The sequence below is a fragment of the Chelon labrosus genome, assembly GCF_963514085.1.
Source record: "Chelon labrosus genome assembly, chromosome: 24".
Classification (NCBI taxonomy): Eukaryota; Metazoa; Chordata; class Actinopteri; order Mugiliformes; family Mugilidae; genus Chelon; species Chelon labrosus.
In genome coordinates, this window is record NC_140357.1 from 13,443,186 (window position 1) to 13,465,533 (window position 22,348).

Here is a 22,348-nt window from a genome sequence, read left to right on the forward strand (position 1 = left end):
TGCTCGGTTATTCGTTTGGCAACCAAACACAAGCAAAGGGGCGGTTTATTCAACATGTCCAATGTGAGCGTCAGGAAGTTTGCTTCATCTGCAGAGAAGTCACCTCACACCAGAGACCAGCCAGTAACAGACGGATGTTTTTGGTTTGAATCACTCTTAACGCGGCTCCTCTTCTTCATCACATCAGGAAGTTTCACAAAGAGGACAGAGTAATAACACCACCTGAGGTTGGTCAGGTTGTTTTACATCACACAACATAATAATCTATATTTATTGTCTTTCTCGTGTAATAGTTTTGCTTTGGAGTAAAGCTACAGTCCAGTCATAGCTAGAGGTCACGACTCCCTGAGGGGCTGTAACTACGGATTTAAAATGTGCAAGACGACAGATTACTGGAGTAAAACACTGAACGGTAACGGAGACACGTCAGAGAGACAGCCGAGGACGAAAGGGAGGCAGAGCGAGAGAGCGCTGTGTCTTTTTTACGCGCAGATTATTATTCCACCCGTGTCCAAGATTAAGAAATATTCCTCTAATGAGCTGGCAGCACACGTTTAGTCATGGAGCACAAGTCCATGCCCTGAAAATGAAAGTCCTGTGGTATGATGAAGTGTGAATATTTCTGGAGAATGAACCAACGGAGGAAACAAAGAGGATCTGAATGTTTTTGTCACCCTGAAATGAAGAAAATCCTGGACGTCAGACGGCGCTGCACGTAACGTTTTCCTGAGAAAGAGATCCAACCCTGAATGAGGAGCTAATTCATTAATTCATCTTCGGGGGGGGGGGGGTGTCATCGTGCGAGAGGCGGGGTACACCCTAGACAGGTCGCCAGTCTATCGCAGGACTTCATTACCCATAAATCAAGAGGTGTAACATTGCTAAGCTCGTCAGGAAGCCCCCTTTCCTTTACCTTTTAGGTTATTTGGATTCTTATGGCATCTTTATCAGCGACAGACTCGGTCCATCAAAGTGTAACTGCTTCTGAGTGGTGACCAGAGAACAGAAAAATGTGTAGATACGTCACTGATCCTGGAGGAAATCTACTTTTATTGCACCAAAGACTGAGTTTGTAGGTCCTTATAAAACGTCTGTCTGCTGACTTGTTGCCAGAGCAAAGTCGGGACCTTTACACCTAAAAAAAAAAAAACGATCAGACGTAGAGAGAGTCAAGGCTGGCGTCCTGCAGATGTACCTCCTCTCAAACCAGGACGGGACACGTGGAACAGAACAGGAGATCAGTTTAAAGCAGATTTTAGCATTGAACATGGCGACAGTCTCCGTGCTGCAGCTCATCATTAAAGTGTCTGGATATCTTTGTGGATGCACTTCCTGTCATTCAACCCTTGTGGTTGCAACCTGCAGCAGAGGCACAGCCGCTTCGCTCCTCTCCGAGTCGCCGGCGTCTTTCAGCATCCCGTTCTTCCTGGCTTGGTAGTCACTAAGGTTCTTCTTCTTTTCCTTCTCTACCGAATCTGAATCAAGGCTCGGAAGAGGTGGGAACTCCCGGGTGTACGCTAGCGGCACGCGGGGCACCAGATGCACCTCGCCGGTCTCATTCATGAGCTGCACGCAGGTGTAGAAATCCTGTGGTGGGGGGCTGGGGGTGAAAGCAGTTGGTTCAGAAGCGGGGACGGTCACGCTGTAGTCTGAGCCCGGCAGCGACACGATCTCCTGCCTCGGCCACGGGGAGATAACGTCCAGGGACGGGGCAAAGGCTTCAGGAGGAGGGGGGCAGTAGGGCGACACACTCTGCATGTACAACGCCGCCTTCTGGGCTGGGAACTGGTGATAGGCCGCCACAGGCGTCTGGACACAGGGGACCATTAACGTGTCCTTCTCCCTGTCCGTGGCTTCGCTGGGGACGCCGCCATCCTTCGGCGTGGTTAGGTAGACGTCGTCAGCGCTGACCTGGTCCCAGACTTCCTCAGAGTAACTCGGGGGTCTGTAGCTGTGGAAGTTACTGAAGTGGCGGTTGATTTCATCCAAGTTCCCCTTCTGAGGGTGGAAATGGGAAAGAAGGAACACAAGTCAAAAAAGGTAAGAAAAAACAAACGCAGCGAAGAAGCAAGAAGACGTGGAGCGAAGACAGAGAGACGGTGAGAAATAGGAAGACAAGGAGGGGACAGGATACAAGGTGTTGTGTGAAATATAAAGGACAAGGTGAGAGAAAACTAGACAAAGCTGCAGGAAAAGAGAAGAGACGACCATGAAAGCAGTGTTACCTTCAGGAGACGTGGGTCAATTCCGATGATCCGCGGCTTCGGGATGGGCGGCAGGAAGTACTCCTTTATTCTGGAAACATAAAGAGACGAGCTGAGACACAAGCTGGCTGCATGCAAGTTCATGCAAGACAGATCCTTTCTCCTTTCTCTCTCTGCACCAGCGTCCTCTCACCTCTTGCTCTGAGGAATAACGCCGAAGGTGATAACCAGCAGAGCCAACACGCCGACTCCCGTCACCAGAATCAGCACCAGGAGTTTACCTGCGCAGGTAGAGGACATTTAATCGACCAGTCAACCTTCCTCCTCCTCCCTGAAGCTTTAAACCCTCAGGGATGAAACATTTAAGCAGAAAACAAGAAGAGAAGCCGTCTGTCGGTTTTCATTGTTGTGTGGTTCCACGTATCACTTCATGCACAAAAAATAAAAGAAAGCAAGTCGGCGTCTGGATTGTCATGGTGACCCAGCGTACCTGCCGGCGGCCTGGAGGGGATGCTCATCAGCAGCGTGGAGCTCCACTGGCTCCACAGGCCGTAGTTGTGCGACCGGCAGCGAACTCGGATCACGTAGTCTCCGACGGGGAGGCCGAGCAGCTCCACGCGGGGCTCGCGCAGAGGATGCTTCACCTGCACCAGAAACAAACACGTCACCATCAATAATGAGCTTCTTAGGCGAAGGCTAGGGCAGATTCTGATGCTTTCTCTTTCTGTACCTTCCAGTTGTCTGGCTCTGTAACCCGCCGGTACTGCAGCTCGTACACCAGCGTGATCCAGCCGTACTGCAGGTCCGAGGGCAACGGGTACGCCCAGGACAGCAGCGCGTTGTGGCCCATCTCATGCCCGCCGACGTCCATCAGCTCGTAGGTCAGGTTGACCGGGGCTTCGGTCTGAACTGTTGAACACAGGACACGCTGAGAAATGTTCACGGGGAGGTTTTCCGCTCATTAAAAACATTCCTTCTGGTCAGAAATGCTCCATCAAACATTTTCTCTCGGTCATATGCTCCCAGTAAATCACCTCCGCCTGCTCACACGTGAAGACAACCAAACAGTTTTTCAGCAGCACTTATGTAAGGACATAATATAATCCATTATTCACGCTTGAAACATTTTTATAACCTCTGTTTATGTCACATCAAGATAAATTTACCTTTATTATAGTGTGAACTGAATGAAATCCGATAAGGATAACCTCCACTGGCTTGTTTAGCTTCAGTGTTTCAGTGTTTTACTCTTTGGCCTCAGTACTTTAATCATTTCTTCATCATCATTACTTCAACAACATGCCTGTGCAACAATCTGATAAGAAGGACCTCAGTCAGATCTGTAATTGATACCGTGACTTGAAAGCTGCACAACACGGAGGACACTAAACCTCAGAGATAAACATACAATAAACCAGAGCAGATATATGCAAGGAGAGAATAACCCTGTCAGCATGCTACAGGTGGCGAGCCGCTGCATGAATCATCTTATGGATCACACCAACATTTCATGTAAAGGGCAACGTAACAACTGACGGATCGTGAGCACCAATCATTAGCTAGTTAGACGAGTTAACATCACACACACCTGAATGTCACGTCAGTAACATGACATTAAAATGAAAATGAGCTGCGCTGGGCTGAATCTGCAGGCGTGGGCCGAGCCTCCTGCGGGGCCGTGATAAGGACCACGTCCTCAACGGCACATGGACACACGCCCCGGGGCTGCTCCACGCGTATTAAAACTGACAGATCACACGCGCCACAGCTCTTTCACATGACACGGACACACAGCAGAACCTAGAACCAGCGCAGGAAGTAGACGGATCCGGTTCAAATCCGCTGCATCTGGACAATAACACACACACACACTCAGTCCCCAGTAAATGAGATTAAACCGCTGGCAGAGACTTGTGCAGCAGAAGCTCCTTGAACATAAGAGCAAGGTTTGAGGGCTTTTCAGTCCACGCATTCATCTTTTAAATGGGTTTTTAAAAACCATCGCTCAATGAAACAGTGGCCTTGTTTCACTGATAATGGACAAAAACAAGCTTCATTCAAACTTTCAAGGACTGAAACGCTCCACAGCTCCACAACAGGAAAATATATATACATGTACTTTTACAGCTCGTGTTTGATTCTCTTCCTGCAGAGGCGCGAACAACCAGCACTGAGAAATTATTAACAGAGAATGAAAAGGCTGTGGTCTGAATGCAGAATCAACACACTGAGTAAATTAAATCTAATTCATGCGACCTCTCAGAATAAATTCTACAGTCGACTGCATTCAGAGACTCCTGCTGCTTGACTGGGCTGCGTTTATATATTACACAACACATGACACAATATATTCCACAGTTTATTCCTCGTCGCCTCAACGACGTCTGTCTTCTTACCGATCTCTACCACGTCCAGGCAGTGCTCCTTGGAGGTGTAGTTCCCGTGGGCCGTGATGGCGGTCACGTTCATGCAGTAGATTTTCCATATGGACGTGTGGCTGCTGTCAAAGTGGCAGCTGTTGGGGCCTGCGGTCATGTAGTCTGGACACTCATGCACGGGCTCCTTACTGCAAAGATTTAGGAAGATATTTATTAAAAGCCTTCTCTGCAGGCCTAAACTTACACTCACATTTTAATATTTCCCCATTACTCTTATTAAATGGGTTCAGACTGAGCCTATTCTTTTCATTCTATGTCTTGTCTGCCTCTCAGCTGCGGTGTAGCTTAGCATTAGAGCTTTTATCCAATCATATTTCATCATCATGTGTCGCTGGAGTCAAAGAAATCTGCCTGGGCCTTCACAATTAAAACTGACACACACTGTAACGACGCTGTTCCTTTAACCAATCACATTTTCTAGTTTTATCAGCTTCTCTGTGGCAACGTCCTCTGATTGGACAGTCAGAGAGACGGTCCCCGTTAACGTTTCGAAAGCTGACGATGGAGGAAGGAGGAGAGGCTATCGGTTTGGTTGCAGATCTTCTTAGAAAGACATTTTCACGGCGGACTTTGAAGGAAAAGCTGGATATTGTGAGGAAAGGCCGCCCAACCCTGGAGCTAGCTAGCCTGGGTTCACATTGATGCTTCTGCTGGATTTGACGTATGTGGCGCTGGTGGCTGCAAAGAGTGAGAGGAGACTTTATGAATCGTTCTAAGTGGGTTTCTTTCTTTAGTAATGGATTAATGCACGGCTCTCCACTGGTAAAGATACTGGAAGGGTTTCTTTACTACCGGCATCATGAGGAAATCAGAAGCAGACAGTGAGGACGTATTTCAGAAGCAGCAACATAATGAAAACAAGTTGGAGTCGGTTAGTCCTGCAGCAGAACAGATGTAGAGAACACAGGTCCTGTTTCATCACTAAACACTGAAAGGAGTACTCATGTGTTGCATAATCCTAAATAAATGTGACGCCAAATAGCCCAGCGTATATTTATATATGGGTTTACAAATGTAATTTTGGAATAAAGATCAAGCGAAAGGAATAAATAGAATTTAAACAAACAGCGTCAGGAGAACAAGAAAAAAACTCCGGAGCGCTGTGAGCGGTGATGCTATGTGGGGTCAAAGCTCAATCCAATTTGTCCTGATTACTGGCGGCATTCTCTCCGCTGTGTGGGCCGCGCAGGGCGGCTGGCGGCTGGCGCCTGCCTGAGGCCACGTGACGCTGCTCTGAAATATCGACGTCTTAAAAGCTTCAAATCAAACTGGATTTAAACTTTAGAGAAACTTCAGAGGCTGAATTTCTGCCCAGCATGAATGTGTCCGTTGTTCTCTCACTTTTTGAAAAGAGTGAAAGTTATTTTACGACAGAATAAAAAGAACGCACTCGTTCAGACACATGTGGAATATCTTCTCCTGGAATGTAAATAAAATATAACTGAGTTTATAACGTGAGGACATGAGTGAGGGTGAGGTGAGGTGAGGTGAGGGTGAGGTGAGCTCACTCTTTGGTGTAGGTGAGGACGTAGCGGACCTCGTCCCCGTCCGTCAGGTTGTCCAGAGGATGCCACCAGCAGGTGAAGTCCTCCATGTTTGGGGAGCGGCAGCGGTAGATGTGCGGCCTCGTTGTCGCAGCAACCACCTCCTCTGTGAAAAAAGCCACAAAGTCGCGTCAGCAGCAGCAGCAGCAGCAGCAGCGGCGCCATGGCAACGGTCGGAGCAGAAACAGGTGTTTCCATGAATGCAGGAGATGAGACACAGGTGGAGGGACAGTCAGGTGAGACGCCTGACCCTTTCTTCAGGTTTGAGCAACTTAAAGCTTCATCTTTATAATCTTATAAGAACAAACACACCTTATTAATCCTTCCCATGTGTATAATATATTTTTATATGCACATTTTCTACATTTTTACCTAGTTTCTTTTTACTTGTGGTTCTCAAGGGCGTTTTTTTTTTTAAGTGCAACTGAGCTCCCGTGACCCAGCAGGTTCCCTTGTGGGAGACTAAAGTCTAAGTACGTTAAGTAGAAGTAGAAGATCACAAGAGGATTGTAATCAAAATAAGAATTACAACCAGAAAACCTTCTGGCACCAGGCACATGGATAAACCTTCCTCTTACAGCAGGATGCTGCTAAAGCTGCGTTTCTGTTAAACCTGAGCAGCCGAACTTTACCGTACGCTGGAAGAAACTCAAGTCTTTCTCCACAATAAACACAGAGAGCATCTAATGAGGACCACACACACACACACACAAATGGGGAACTACAGGGGGAAACTATAATCAATTATCTTGCCGTCAACTCCCCTCTGCCTCGCCTAATCACAAAATCCATCTCCTAATTACATCAGTTTTTACCTCAAACACTCAATTACCCGATCCATCAGCGTCTGATAAACCGCTGGTCCCATGACGGTGAATTCCACCAGTTGCTCAGCATCTGACAGCGGCGGGAGGTCAGAGCAGATCTGATGTCTGGACACGTCAACCAGGACACTTTAACAGATTCTTTTGTTCGGGGAAAGCAGTTCAGAAAGGCCTAAAACTGTTGACCAGATCCAGAATGAGACACTCCCTCTGGCTGGTCGGCCTTCACAATAAGAGCCTCTTGGTTCTGGGACTAATGTCAACTAATGTCAACTTTCACCACTTTGGAGCGGAGACGGCATTTCCTTTCCAAACACAACAAGAGCTTGCCCCTGTCCGTACACTATGGGTTACCGCGGCAACCAGAGCCTAGGACGTCCATTAGAGGCAGCTACGAAAGCACGGACGACCATTTCAAGGAAATATTCCAGTATAAGAGAGACATAAAGTTGTTAATGGAGCAGCGTTGTGTGTGGGGTGTTGTCATCGCTGCGGAGGCGATTCACTCCACAACAAATGTAAAAGCAGGAACCTTGAGAGGAAAAGAAAACAGCGAGACGTCGTCATGCGACAGTGGGAGGCGAGCAGTAATCCTTCAGAGAATGTACGGCGCCGCGGGTCTGAGAGCAGCGGGGAAACAAAGGCCTTGTGTTCGGCCGTAAGGAGCTCAGTGATCTGCGCTGCAGGGACGTTCTTATCAACGAGCCCTACTTCTCAGAAATGAAGCACGGAAAGGACGCTTGCTGGGGACAAGTGGAGCTGGACAAATTTATACCTGCAGCTTATCAGACCGGCCGGCGTGAAACACTGAGTTTATTTTAAACTGGAAATGAAGGCGCCAAGTGGATAAGACTTGTTTTGTTGCAGGAAATATTTGTGTTTCACGATTATCAGCTTAGTTGCAAGGACACACAGACATAAATCTGACTCTAGACAGAACCTCCATCAATGTCAACATTTATTTATGCTGAAAAATACACAATCAGCTTTGACAAAAAAAGGTCTCAACGTGCCCGTACATCCGGGCCAGGTTGTGAGTAGCTTGGCTGCAGCAGATTTAATTTCCTGCGAGTACAGAAATAAAGCGGCGTAGCACGGTTTCTTTCTGCTCTGATTGTGAAACATTTTCCGACACGATAACGGCATCCCGTCGAGCCCCTATGGGAGATCAAACAAGATTAAACTCACAAATGAGGCGAACCGACTGGACGGACACCAAAACCAGCAGAGAAACATAAAAAAAAGAAAAGAACATCAGCTGGAGTCCTGCTGTGAGGTTCAGGCAGCGGCTGCTAAACCTGGACGTCCACATACGGAGGAAAGCAACAGTGATTTATTGAACGGCAATTATACACAAACACTCACTCAGGCGGACATGCACACAGAGAGGAGGAGATCAAACCGATTTGTTGTCAGCGCTGTTGTCATTGTTAAGCACATAAATCATTAAGCGTTCACGCGGAACAAATCGGACAGACAGTCAGATCTGATGAAACATTAAATGACAGAACGCTGTCCTCCCTGTCCTTTCTGTCCTCTCTGTCCTCCCTGTCCTTCCTGCTGCAGTCTGGGTCTGTCTGATAACACTGCACCACATTTCTGCACCTGAGGCGGTCTCTCTTGACAACCTGCACAACGTTTCAATCACCGGATGAACATTAATAGTTCATTTCATTAATTATGTCCACATCAGCATCAAACTAGAATAATTTCAGCCGCTCTCCAGGCTCGTGTTTAATCTCCTTCTCCGTCTTTATTTCCTGAAGCCCAGAATATTTTATTTCAGTTTTAACTTCATCTCTTCGTCTCTCACTCATCCAGATTTGTGACGAGGTTGCAGGCAAGGTCAGCTCAGGCTGCTGCACTGTTTAACCTCGTGGGGCGGATTATATTCGAGGACAACGGGCGAGCACATCTTGGACACACTGCTGCCTGTTGTCGGTCTAGGAGCTCCTCCTTCCAGGTGGCAGGTTGTGACTAGCTGAAGGAGCTAAATCTGCATCCATCCATCATCTGTTAACGTTTAGCATTAGAGGGTTGCCCAGAGAGCTGCAAGGAAATGACCCCTGACGGCTGTTTCAACAACAAGAGTAGCCATGAATAGATATGCTTCATCACGTTGGCACCATGGCCAGCACATACACCATATTACTAAAAGTATTGGGTCATCTGCTTTTACACGCATATGAACTTAAGTGACGTCCCATTCTTAATCCATAGGGTTTAATATGACGTGGGCCCACGCTTTGCAGCTAGAACAGCTTCAACTCCTCTGGGAAGGCTTTCCACAAGGTTTAGGAGTGTGCTGATGGGAAGTTTGGACCATTTTGACCAAGGTGTTCTATCAGGTTGAGGTCAGGACTCTGTGCAGGCCAGTCAAGTTCTTCCTCACCAAACTCTCTCATCTCCATGTCTATATGGACCTTGTTTTGTGCTCTGGTGCTCAGTCATGTTGGAACAGGAAGAGTCCATCCACAAACTGTCCCCACAAAGTTGGGAATTGCATGGAATTGTCCAAAATCTCTTGGTCAGGGGCGTAAGGGCCAAGCCCAGCTCCTGAAAAACAACCCCCAAACTTCACACTTGGCTCAATGCAGTCAGACAAGTACCATTCTCCTGGCAACCACCAAACCCAGATTCATCCATCATGATTCATCACTGCAGAGAACACGTCTCCACCGCTCTAGAGTCCAGCTTTCCATTGCACTTGGTGATGTTTGGCTTGGATGCAGCTGCTCACCATGGAAACCCATTCCATGAAGCTCTCTACTGTTCTGGAGCTAATCTGAAGGAAACGTGAAGCTTGGAGGTCTGTAGAGGTTGACTCTGCAGAAAGTTGGTGACCTCTGCACCTCATCATCCGCTTTGTGGCTGAGTTGCTGTCGTGGTGGCATCCTATCACAGGAATTCACTGAGCTCCTGATATCGACCCATTCTTTCACTAATGTTTGTAGACGCAGTCTGTATGCCTAGGTGCTCGATTTTATACACCTGTGGACATGGAAGTGACAGGAACACCTGAACTAGATTATTTGGATGGGTGATAACATTACTGTTTGGTAAACCTTGGAAGAAGAGGAGATGAGTCAATTCGAGAATGCAAATCTGATCTTAAACGTCGAAGGTAAGAGATGCTCAAGCAGCTACGTTTGTGACTCATCCTCCCCGCTGAAGCATCGATCAGACGCCGACATGTTCGTCTGAGTGGAAACAAACGATCCACAAGCTCAGCTGGTCATCGCCTGAGCCTGAGCAGCGTCAGATGGAGCTGCTGCTGAACGACCACGAAGAGGTTGATCAAGACTCCCGTGGTTCCAGAGATTCGTCCAACAAATCCTTGACATTATCGGCTGTTATTAAGAATCAAAAACTAACCGGCAACTGCTCAAATAGAGAAATAGTTTAATGTGCAGTGAGTTTACTTCGTTTCTGACACTTTCGTGACCTTTGTTGCATCTTTTCTCCCAGTTATCTAATAGAGACAGACAGCGGTCCTGAAAGCAAATCCATTTGTACCCGACAATAGGGGATTCTGTCCACTTCAGATGTCTGCAGCATCATAAAATAAACATATAAGACAGCAGGACTGGAGGCTCACCATGGTTGTGTCTTTCTTTATGAGTGACGTCCAGGGCGTCGATCCTGCTGCAGCCCACAGGAGGAAGCAGACAGAGCAGCAGCCACAGCATCCTGCTTCGGTCAGTCAACCTGTCCACACACAAACAAAAACACACCAAACGAACATGAGCTCGAGGTGACAGCCAGCCAGCCACCCTCCACAGCGCCTCACAACTGTGGGAAAGCCTAGTTTCCGCCACGTGACAACGTCCAACAACAAGAACATGTGACCTGGACACAACTGAATGTTTAGATCTTCAAGGGCAGCGGTGCGATCGCCCTGCAGCTTTTTAAGTCCAAACACAGAGCAGCAGCAACGCAGCGTCGCCTCCTGCAGTCATGAGACACATCACAAGGGATGAGCACCCCCCACCCTCCCCCCGCCCCCTCCTTTCTCCCATTAAAGCAGTCCAAATTTAGGAAAACCAACACTGCTCAGTTCCCACAACTATGATACCACAACGGAGAAATAGTCAACTTGTATGCAACTCTATGGCTATATCAAAATAAATCTTACTAACTGCTAACATGTCCAGCTGCTCATTAAAGCTTCCTCTAGGTCTGTTTGTTAAGAAAGTTGTGAGTTGACTTCTCATAAAGTTGTTGCCGTCAGAAGCATTTTTAACTCCAGGTTGCCAAATTGCATCTGTGCTTCAGGAGCGACCCAGCTCTGCCGCAAGACTTTTTAGAAGAAGGATTCTGGAAATAGTTTTAATCTGACAAAGCGGGGGCCAGAGTGGTGCAGTATCTAGGCCAGCCTTCCATGTCAACATCATGGACAAAACATTTCTTGGAAGGAAAGATGAAGTGATTAAAAACTGCTGATAGGAACCTCCATTAACAAGCAACTGGCACAAATAACCTCTGACACAATCATCACGCTACGCCCATACAAGTCAAACTACAAGTCAAACTGTTCTCTGTCGGGGAGCAGCACTGAAGTGGGACACAGGTGTTCGTGTGTCCCTCAATATTAATTAGTCATCTGTTGGAGATCTTTGAGCTTTAAGTTTCTGCTGAAAGCTCATTACTTTAATCAGCTTAGTCCCGCCAGACACTACTGAGCATGTGCGGCGTGCAACAGGCACACACACACACGCTGTAAGGATCAAGGAAGTAGTTTTATTTGTAGTTCCCAGACGTCAGGGTCTGATCTCCCTCTCACGTCTACCAGCTGAGAGCCAGGAGGAGTAGAAGAGGAACGCATCCTCCAAAAGTAGAGTCTAAACCTGTTTGAGTGTACGTGAGCGTCAACAAAAACTACCGTTCATGGATGGATTTAATCCAAACGGCTGCAGGAAGCTGAGGACAAGAACCTGCTGAGGTTCACCTGCAGCAGAACTTAATCTGATGGGACCTGTAAACACTCCCCTAAAACTGGGATCCCTCTCTTCACACGGGGCGCCCTTACTTAACGAGATGATCTGGAATCAGAGGCGCTCTTATTCTGAAAGGTCGGCTGAGCAGAGGGCAGCCAGCGTTGGGATTTGTTTGCACTTTTTTTCAGCTCTGATCTGATTTGTTAGCGGTGATTGACCCTCGGTGTCAAACATTAGCCATTAGTTATAATATTAATAACGATGGAGGGAGTCCCACTGATCCTCTGGGTGCGTTTAGTCTGTCTTTAAGTATATCAGACATAAACAAGAGCTCATTACAGGAGCTTATATCATCTCAGAGGGACTAAACACCTGTTCTCCAGATGAACTGATTTGACCTGGATCTCCTCATGATGCTCCCTCCACCGTCTGCTTCCATCATCTTCTCTTGCTCTTCTTTCAATCCTTCTTCTTACTTTTATTATCGTTAGTTTAGCTTCTTTGTCCTGAAACGATAACATCCTTGCATCCTTCCAGTAATTAGTTCATATTTACTTTACCTTTACTTTTCCTCATGTCCTATCTTATCTTTACTTCCCTTCTTCCCCTTTACTCTGAGTCACTTCTTTTCCTTCTCATCCTCCGCTACTTGTTTAGCTCATACTTGGCCTTGACTTGTGACCGAGTGCCTCTCTCAGCTGGTGCATTTACTCAAGTGCAGTCTCTGAGGACGTCCTCCTGCTGATCTCATCCGATCAGGAAAAAACAATCAGAATTAATCTCAGCCTTATGTAAAAGGTCGGCATCCAGACTGTGTGAATGGTGACATGAGAGCTTAGGGGCTAAGGGAAGGATGACCGAACCGGCGTGCAGGGAGCAGCAGCAGCTCCATCCTCGAGCACTAAGACAACGGACAATCGGAGAGAATAATCCCTGCCTTGATCTTATAGGAGGGGGATTACAGCGAGACTTTGTTATCAGCGGCCTGTGTTCACCCTGACACACAAGGACACCGCCAAGAAAACTACAAGGAACTATGTCAGTAAGCACACAAACTTTATAGGTATATAACGCCTCCGCTGTCCCGCCCTGCACTGCAAACTCCAAACCTACTAACATCCTGTCCTAAATTCATATTGCCAACAATCACACACACACACACAGACGCTATCCAGGGATTTAACAGCCACTTAGCCGATGCCAAGGATATAATAAGGTCACGTTTCTGTTTGCTGCAGGGCAGAGCTCAGGTTAGATGACACCACCTCGTTACAGCACGGCCTACGGTAACAGGTGGAGTCCTTTAACGCAACCTCATCATAAATCTGATGACGTCTCATTTGTTTGTCCCACAGTCAGACGTAAACAGGTGAATCACCTGCGACTCTTTCCTGTTATCTGCCCAGAAATATTATAAAGGGCCTCAATAATGCACATCACGACTGAGATCCCTCCCATCAGCTTCTCAAACAGTCCCACGGCTCGATGATGCGCTTCTGGATGGAGCCGATTTCCCCCAGCGTTCTCCACTTCACCTCTGGCTAATTGGCTAACTCACGACTTCCTGTCACGCTGAAATCATCAAACATCCAGAGGAGAAAGCCCCCCCCCCCAACCAGCCTCACACATGTGACTCTCTGGATGTCCCTTCTGTCACACTGTGAAGTCCACTGCTGGTCCTTCACGCTCCGGCATCAACAGAGACGCCTTTGATGCAGCAGCTTTATGTTAAGAACTAAATAGTGTGGAGACATTTTCTGAGAAGTGGATTTACTTTAACGTAGCATTAAAGCTAATTACCTTAGAAAACTTCCAGATGGGGTTATTGCTGTTTACATTCGCGATTACTAATTTACCTCAACTGTGTTGGTGTCCCGTAAATCCACAGTGCATGACATTAGCTGCTCTGACACCTGACAGATGATTCACTGCAAGTTCGAGCAGTTTATGGCACTTTTTTTTTATCACGAGCACATCTCAAAGTCCTCGGCAGGTGATAAGTCACAGAACATGATGTATCACGAAAACATGCTAAACATGCTGACAACGGCGTGCAACTATATCCTGCTTTCTGTCATCACATACGTTGACCCGTCCATCCACGCTGACACTTATGCAATGAGATTTTGTGGTGATAAACACACCAAGCTGCTCCTTTATCCAGCAGGTGTCAAACACACGGGTCTGCTCTGGCCCGCAGAATGAATATCCAAAGTGCTATTCCTAATTCATCCACGGTTTGAGTCAGAGAAGTGAAGAGAAGTGCGCTCAAACTTCACTTATTTTTTTAAAAAAAGTTTGTTAAATGTAAACATTCTCCTAATTTACTGCAGAAAAAAATCAGGAGTTGTCTTTATTTATAGGTTATTATGCTTGAGATCAAACTGGGCTGTATGTGACCGCTGAACTAAAACGTTGACACAACTCATTGTCCTTAAAAGTCACAAAAAATCTTCCAAACTCTGCAAGACCCAGAGCCCAGAGAGCTCCTAAACTCATGAGACTCGATGAAGCTGTGACGGTAAACACGTCGATTTAAAAAGAATCTTCCATAAACGTCGTTAATCTCAAAAAAATCCAAATAAACTTTTGCACAAGGTCATCTAATTTATAACAGGAGGTCAATAATTGAAGTAAAGAATTCTGCTTTAATGAGCAGCCATGCGTCCTAACTTGATGCAATTAAGATCATGCAATTATTTAAAGAGCTGTGAGAAGTTGAGCCGCCAGGACTCAGTTATCACGGATTAGATTAAACTTTGGCCCCAAAAATATTCTGTTAATGAATTCTGCTTCATAATTACTGCATGTGGGTGGCTCATTAGCTTGATATCTTAAATTGATTGTTTTATTTATTTAAAGAAAGCTGTAATGGTGCATTTAAACATTTTAAAACTGCCCCTGCTATAGAAGAAGAAGAAACAAATCTACTAATCTAAAAAGAAAAAGATGTGAGTTACAACCGGCAGTTCTGCATTTCAAAACATGGAGTCGCTTCATTTATCTGACAGGGAGTAAAAATGAGAATAAAAAACTTTCACATCTTTGCACAAACCACATGAGTTGGAGGAAAGTGAATTACGCTGAAATTCCATCGCAGACAGAACAGCAGCTCTGCAGTTACCACGCACCAACGACAAATGTTCACCTCCATCCATTACAGCCCTGGCGGCCAATCATTGCGCTCGCTGCCGCATCTGTTGCCGTGGCGACCGTCTCCCCGCTGGTACGTCACGATGATCGGTTCCCGCCCGTGTGCCGCGCCGAACGTGGACGCGCACCTCTGAAGAAGAGCTAAAAGCAATTTAATGTTGTGAGTAGTGGACTCAGTGTCCCCCCGTGTTACCTGAAAGACCAGTGGACATCCTTAACTGCAAAAAGAGATGAGATCTACACAAGAAATATGATATCATACTAAAACCGTTCATGTTTAGAGTAAAAGCAGTTTACTCTGTTCAGAATTAGCCTAATGAGTGTGTTTGGTAGCAGGAATAAAAAGCAGGACGATGTAATTATGCATAAAATATGAATATATTGATAGAAGTGATGGAGTGTAAGTCATGACTGCAGCTCCACCATCATTAGTGGAAGTGACTCTCACCCAGGACATGGTAATTGGTGTGAAGGCAGCTGGAGCAGACACAGAGATGGAGAGCTGCATAACAGAGCTCACACATCTGAGGAGAGTTCATACCGCTGACTGAACGCCTCACGGTATTCTCCTTTTCTTCTAAATCCAACGTTAGTTCAGATTCAACCGTGCACAAGCCGCCGTGGTGATAGTCGAGCCGAGAGACGGCCCTCTAGAGTAACCTCACTTGTTGGCACTCACACTTTTCGAGCGGCGAGATCGTGGACGGCAGCCGTTCCCTCTGCAGGCGTGAGGATGGAAACCCTCCGCTACAGATTAGTGGCAGAAACAGAAGGCTGCTCGGAGAACCGAAGTGAATCTGAGCACTGCCTTCTTCATCCTCCATCCTCTGGTTTCATACTGCAGCAGGAGAACGACCCTCGGGAATGGAGCCGCCACACGAACAAGTTAAATTTAATTTAACAGCTGAGCATGTTGTGTAAGAGCCCCTTTGTCTCATTAATGTATTCAATAACAATAAAATGTTTCCATGAAGCTCTGGACCTGGAAGCTAATCTGCAAACCTCCGATTAATACGTCAGCTTGTCCGCCGGCGTCAAAACATTTACCTTGAGGGAGCAGGCGTTTAAAAAGCCATTTAAAATAAGAGATAACGCTTGTTTAAAGAGCCGGGCCGCTACTGCTGCAGCTGCTGCTGCTCCCGCTGCTGACCTTTAATAACAAAGCCTCTAATCAAGTCCTGACACACAAAAGGGAAAAGGCAGAAAAGACGTTCATGGATCTCCGGAATTTTAAGGGAAAATACCAAAAGATATTCCAGCTTCTCATCTGACACTTGTTTGCTGCACATGACAATAAAGATGAGCAAGGAGGCCTTTAAAGACATCAGTGGATAATGGGTGTAATTCTAGGAGCCGTTCTGCGTAGATTTGCTCAGATACTGATATTTTCCTGATCAAAATCACAGAATTGTAGAATTTTCTGCTAGTTTTATCGACTAGGACGGTTTCCGATGCCCAGCTAATTGAATTTTCCACACCAAACTGAACAGATGCCAATGACCCAGCCTGTAAAAACACCTTCAACCGCCACATTAATGGCTAAAACAGGACCAGGACCCGCTGCTGCACTCTGTGGCTACGGCTTCAACCGTCGTGTGCAGATCCAGCAGAGATAAGTGTTATCTGGAGCTGCATTCTCATTCTCCCTCACACACACAGACACACACAGACACACAGGAAGACCAGATCTGAACAGACAGAGGCTTTCGATCCACTGGGAGTCACATGTCATGTTTGGCATAAACACTGGAGCATTATATAATCTGCATGTCCACACTGCCGTTACTAATTAACGGACACACGGCCATTGTATGAACACGCTAACAGGGACACGAGTCCGTTTGAAGAACTGTTTATCCTCTGGTCCACTCATGTGTGCAACGTAACTTTAGAAATTCTTTCTTCAATTGAAGGTGAGTTTGCTGCAGGATGTGAAGCCACCTGCAGCTGCCACCAGGAACCAAAACTACTTTAAACCAGAGCAGCAGCAGCAGCTTCAGCTTCCTCACTCCACAGTTTGCCCTTTAATGTGGAATAAATTGAATTATCTTGGCTTTCAGTGACAACAGGAAAACAGGATGCCTGCAGCTTTCTCCAAAACACTGAACATATGATGTTAAAGGTCACATTATGACGATTAGTCATATGCAATTAAATGTCTGTGGATGTATGGATTTTACCCTCCAGTGAGAAGGAAACAGGACGTTCTGTGCAGTGCTGATAACGGTGAAATAATGATTTCAGGCTTCTGTGTCTCTACAACATTTCTGCTTCATCCAAACAGAAGAAGGTGCTGTCGTACAGCTGGGCGCGATGTGCTCAACTGTCGCTAATTCAAACCCTGCTGCTCTCGTTTTCACAGCATTCAAGGACGACTCAGCCCCAGAGGAGCCGTCCTTGAATGGACATCACTCTACACGTCAAACTTCCAACACGGTGACCTTCACGCGGTGTTTCAGCAGATTCCACGTCATTTAAACTGACCTGTCCTGCACCCCGGAGCGGAAGCATCAAACATCTGAATCCAACACACTTGAAACTTGACACAAGCCTGTGTTCGTATCTTCAGTAAATCCTTTAGATGGAGAGCCTCCGTCCTCTCTGAACACCTCTGCTTTCACCACTACTCATTTTAATAAAGCTGTGTTTTGGGGTCAGCGTGCAGGCGATGCTCTTATTAAAGGTTTTCTTTATGCGAAGCACAGTTTCACACAAACTAATTTAGAAAACAAAGCCGACAGCTGCCAACAAACTGGTGCTAATCAGCAAGACCTGCCAAGTTTCCATTGAGCCGAACAGTCTGCAGCAGTCTTTCTGCAAAGAAATAAATGCACACATGTGTGTCATGTTTTGATCTGTTCAAAAACATGGGGGCACTGATGGAGAGGAGACACCGGCAGCCTCTGCAGAAAGTCTTAGAAAGCATCAGGTTCAAGCTCCGTGTAATATCTTCTAAATATGATTTACTGATGAAACTCTGCGTAATTCATATAAAACATTCTAATCTTCTGCTGCTTATCCAGTTTAATTAAAAATATTATTAACTGTTTGTTCTAAGCAACGCTGGGAAAGCAGTAAAAGAAATCAAGAGCCAAAAAAACTCTTTGGATACAGCCACTGGTCTTCACTGGTACCAAGGAATAAAATTCAAAACAGCAGCATGAAACTTCAGTTTGGATCCAAACTCCTCAGGCAAAACATCTGAGCAGACTTTATCTCAAGCTTCATTCGGATCATCGGTAATAAAAATAGTTTTAGATGAGAAAAGATTTAATTTGCCATCTATTTACAATACAGTTTTAACTTCTGTCCCCAAGAAGTTTCAGTCTCATTCACACCTTGACACTGGAGCCTCTGACGGACAAGAGTCGTTGGAGAACCATTCATAGGAAAGAGGACAGGGACAGAGGACAGGGACAACACAGTCCCCCCCTCCACTACAGGTAAGTACCCAGTCGTTAAGGGAAATTAGCTGCACCAGTTTCTGGTTATTAGCATTACAAGCAAGTTTTTTCAGGAGGAGTTCCTATTTAAACCTCAGATTCTCCACCAGTCCACCAGAACTGAAGAAGCTACTCGGATGAGTGGTGAAACGTCTTCTGAACAAACTCTACAAGTCCAGTTGCCTTTTTGTAAACCTTTTTTTTTTGGATAGATGAGAAAAGGTTTTAAAAATCCTCTGGGTTCTCTAAATAAAAGTTTAAATAAGAGCTATAAAGATAAATATGTGGTCCTAAACATGTGGCAGGACAGAAAAATAAAACCTTCTGAAGAAATATTTTCTTTAGATGCACCCAAAAGGTTTGATTTCTGATGTCAGCCACTGTTTTAGCTTTAGCACATGTTCACAAACATGTTGAAGTCTGATCCAACCTGAGCTCCATCATGTTCTCTACTGCAGTAAAACCTTCACGGAGGTTTTACTGGAGTTTGGTTCTTGTTCTTAATTCATTGCTCCACATGAACTTGAAAAACTAAACTCTTCTTAGTAACTTTTCATCTCTGAGGCGCAGCTGAGGCGCAGATTAAAAGCATGACTCCGACCTACCTGGATGGAAACCTCTTGCTTTACAGCTGCCTGCAGCGCGCTTCCTCAAACATCCACCCACACCGGGACCAGGACCGGCCGGCAGCCGGTCGATGCAGCCGGTAGTCCGGGGGAGGGGTGCTCCGTGTGTAAAAGTCTGAGCTGCTCCTTCAGAGGCTGCTCGGTGCTGTGCAGTGAGCGGAGCGAGTCGTGCGTCCGTCCACGGCCGTGCTGAGTGTTTCTGAGCAGCTCTCTGCTGTAAGGAGCTTTTCCTCCACCTGATCCCGCGTCATCAGCCGAACACCAGCTGGAGCTGAGGCCTCCCCCTCTGCACTGGAGCACCCACCTCCTGCCCCCTGCGTCCTGCAGCTCCGTGTGGACAATCATGCATGCATGGTGTCTTCTGTTTTTGCAGCTAAATTCATTTTATTTTATTTTAGTCCTGGAAATGTAGTGACTTCACAGGAAACAGCTTCATCACATGTATTCTAGCACCAGAGGTTAATTTATAGAGGGAATAAAAATGAATCTGGAAAGTGTTTGTTTTAGGATGTAACACCAAGTACTACAACAATGAGAAATACTTCACATACTACTTTTAAAAGTGTTTCCCTCCAAAAGCATCACCACATAAATCTGAACATGTGGAGAATGTGAGCATGGAAAGTAAGAAGCCAAATGTTTAAAACAGTTATCCACTGAATCCTGATGTTTTTCAGGAAGGCCTGGATCCTGCAGCTGGACACCGCGTGTGAAAGAGCAGTCGCCTCAGATCAGCATTAGCTTTGCCTCACAGAGACAAAAATAATCAGATTATTCTCAGCAGCAGCTTGTTTGGTTCAGGCCTCCAGTGTGTGATGCTCGGCCATGTTTAACCAGCGTGACTGCTCCCTGGAGCCAAGAGGCACGACTCAAATTAGCTGGAGAGCATCGTCCTCTGAATGATTTATTGAACAGATCCAGATCCTAACATTTTTTTTTTTTTTTTTTACTGCTGCTGTGGTTGTACAGTAAACTGTGTTACATGAGCTCAGCCAACACGAGTCCTCTCACACAGAATCAGGCAGACCAGCCGTGAAAGTACATGATGTGAGGGGAAAGTTAAAGTTTACAGCTGTATGTTGAATAAGATGTGTGTTTGCTAAACATTAAGCTTCAGTCAGTTAGCTTAGAATAAGACTAGAGACAGGGGGGGACTGCTAGCAGGGTCCTGACACAGTTTAAACATATGAGCCGTTCTAATGTTGATACGGCAGCACTGCGGTGGTGGCGCAAAGTCTCACACATATGACGGTGCAGCACGTTGTGATTATGCATTGTGAAATGGGTCGGTGGTGATGTCACAGTCTCTGTGCAACAGATTTAGTCTAATCCCCTCAGATTAGAAAGGAAATCAAAGGCCTTTTGTCTAAATTACACCCCATGTGAGTGTTTCTCTAACCTTGACCAGGTTTCATTATTTACCATATGCTGCAGGCTCCTGGCGCGGGAGGCTGCCGTGTCACTGAGGCTGATTGATGATTTACTTCACGGGATTATTTAACGCAAACTCCAGCGCAGTTAATGTCGACACGAGTCAGGCTTCCACTAAATATCGATGTTTGTTTTCCAAGGGATGCTCTGCAGACGGCACCCAACTTCACTCAGAGAAGCCACAGTTTTACCAAAGTTAAAAGCAAATCCTGCACTTTAGATATAGTTGTTTCTTCTTTATCCAAGAGAAATAATCCCAGGAGCATGAAGTAAAAGGAAGATCTCCACGACAAGAACAAACACTGTACAGAACTGGAGAGATGCATTACAAGAGCAGGCTCATGGACAAGTTAAAATGTCTTAAATGAAGATTACAGCTCTTAAATTGTGCATAATGTTGAATAAAGATCTTTTAGAGAACATTATGTCAATGCTCCATCTTTCTATCGCAATAACAACCGAAGAAAAACATGTTGCTTTTGCTTTATTTTGGTGCACACGTTCCCAAATGTTAAAAAACAAAAGAAAAACTTTAGAAAGAGCCCCGTGACAGACAGACGACAGGTCATCACAATGTCAAACAGCTCCAGCTCCATGCAGCAGCAAACACACAGCGTTTAGAGAGTGTTGTGTGCAGTATTGGACTCATTCCGTCACATCTCGTGTGTGTCACCCTGCCATTAAACTTCAGCCTTGTTCAGTGTGAATAATGCATCCTCCTCCCCATCCCCTTGTCGCTTCCACAACAATCTGTCAGCGTGTTCGACGCACGGAAAACACACACAAGCTCTCATCGTCGGAAAATGCATGAAAATGAGATTAAAACGGAGCAGCCACACTTCGTTTAACGTCTCTTGGTGGTACATATGCTCAGTTACAGAGCGTATCATGAGTCCTGCTAGGTGGCAGTGATGCACCAGACTCTGATCTTTATGTTGTTTTAATCATCTATAGTGGAGCTATTCAGAGATGTGTGTCGTCTGTTTAGTGACACCAGTTTGTTAGTGGGGCACTTCTCAAGACACTAACATTATACAACAGTAAGTAAATCCAGATTACACATAACGGACAAAAGAATAAAAATCATTTTTAAGATCTAACTGGAGTGATGTAAGCACCAGCGTTAAACCCCCACAGAGAACCAGCAGTGATCTGATTGACAATAATCCTCGGTGAAAGTCGGCCCACGCCATTGTGCCGAAAAGCGCCCGAGTTGCTCTTAAACCCGGATAAAACTTTAAAATGATGACCTTGATTCCACTCCGACGTATTCTTCTTCACCGCATGGTTTTTAAAAGAGCAGCAGAACATTTACGACATCGTCCTTGAAAAGCTTCTTTCTTTTCACGGAGGGGACACGATCCAGGATTTATTGGAAAAAGAAATTCTAATAAGTCGATTTAATTCAGGAGGATTTTGTTTAACGGAGGTGTGTGGCTGCCAACAAGTTAGAAACCATCTAGATGTGGTTGTGTTTCGTGAATGAGAGCATTGTGACATTTATTTTTTTTTATTTGGTGCGTTTAAGGACACCAACTGTTTAATGACAAAGATTTCATTAAGAGCTCTTACGTCACCTCTTGGTCCCATGCAACCTCCTCAAGGGAGTTGGAGCCACTTCAAAGACCCTCTAAGGGCCACAGGAGCCCTTCACCCTCTGTGGGATGGCTCCAGGATCATGTCAGGGATGTATGCTGCCATCTTCTGGTCACATGACGCACACTTAAAATGGTGAACTCTTCAAGAGC

At 45.9% G+C, this 22,348-nt stretch overlaps 1 protein-coding gene across 1 annotated transcript; it reads right to left on the minus strand.

Moving 5' to 3' along the window:
• Positions 1-1,909: 1,909 nt before the first annotated feature.
• crfa4 (cytokine receptor family, class I receptor 4) lies at positions 1,910-19,534 on the minus strand. Its single transcript, XM_084574805.1, has 8 exons — positions 19,149-19,534; positions 10,609-10,718; positions 6,151-6,292; positions 4,601-4,821; positions 2,935-3,113; positions 2,695-2,848; positions 2,226-2,485; positions 1,910-1,998 (listed from the first exon to the last, which is right to left on the minus strand). The coding sequence occupies exons 2-7, from the start codon at positions 10,697-10,699 to the stop codon at positions 2,394-2,396; spliced, it is 879 nt and encodes a 292-aa protein (XP_084430931.1). The 5' UTR covers positions 10,700-10,718; positions 19,149-19,534; the 3' UTR covers positions 1,910-1,998; positions 2,226-2,393.
• Between the last annotated feature and the right edge of the window lie 2,814 nt (positions 19,535-22,348).

Bases quoted from the DNA above. Each gene is read 5' to 3' on its own strand.
- crfa4 (XM_084574805.1), bottom strand. From the start codon at position 10,699: ATGCTGTGGCTGCTGCTCTGTCTGCTTCCTCCTGTGGGCTGCAGCAGG. The intron at 6,293-10,608 runs GTGAGCCTCCAG...CTTTTTTCACAG, and splicing joins TAAAGAAAGACACAACCATG to AGGAGGTGGTTGCTGCGACA. The intron at 2,486-2,694 runs GTACGCTGGGTC...CTACCTGCGCAG, and splicing joins CCCCTCCAGGCCGCCGGCAG to GTAAACTCCTGGTGCTGATT.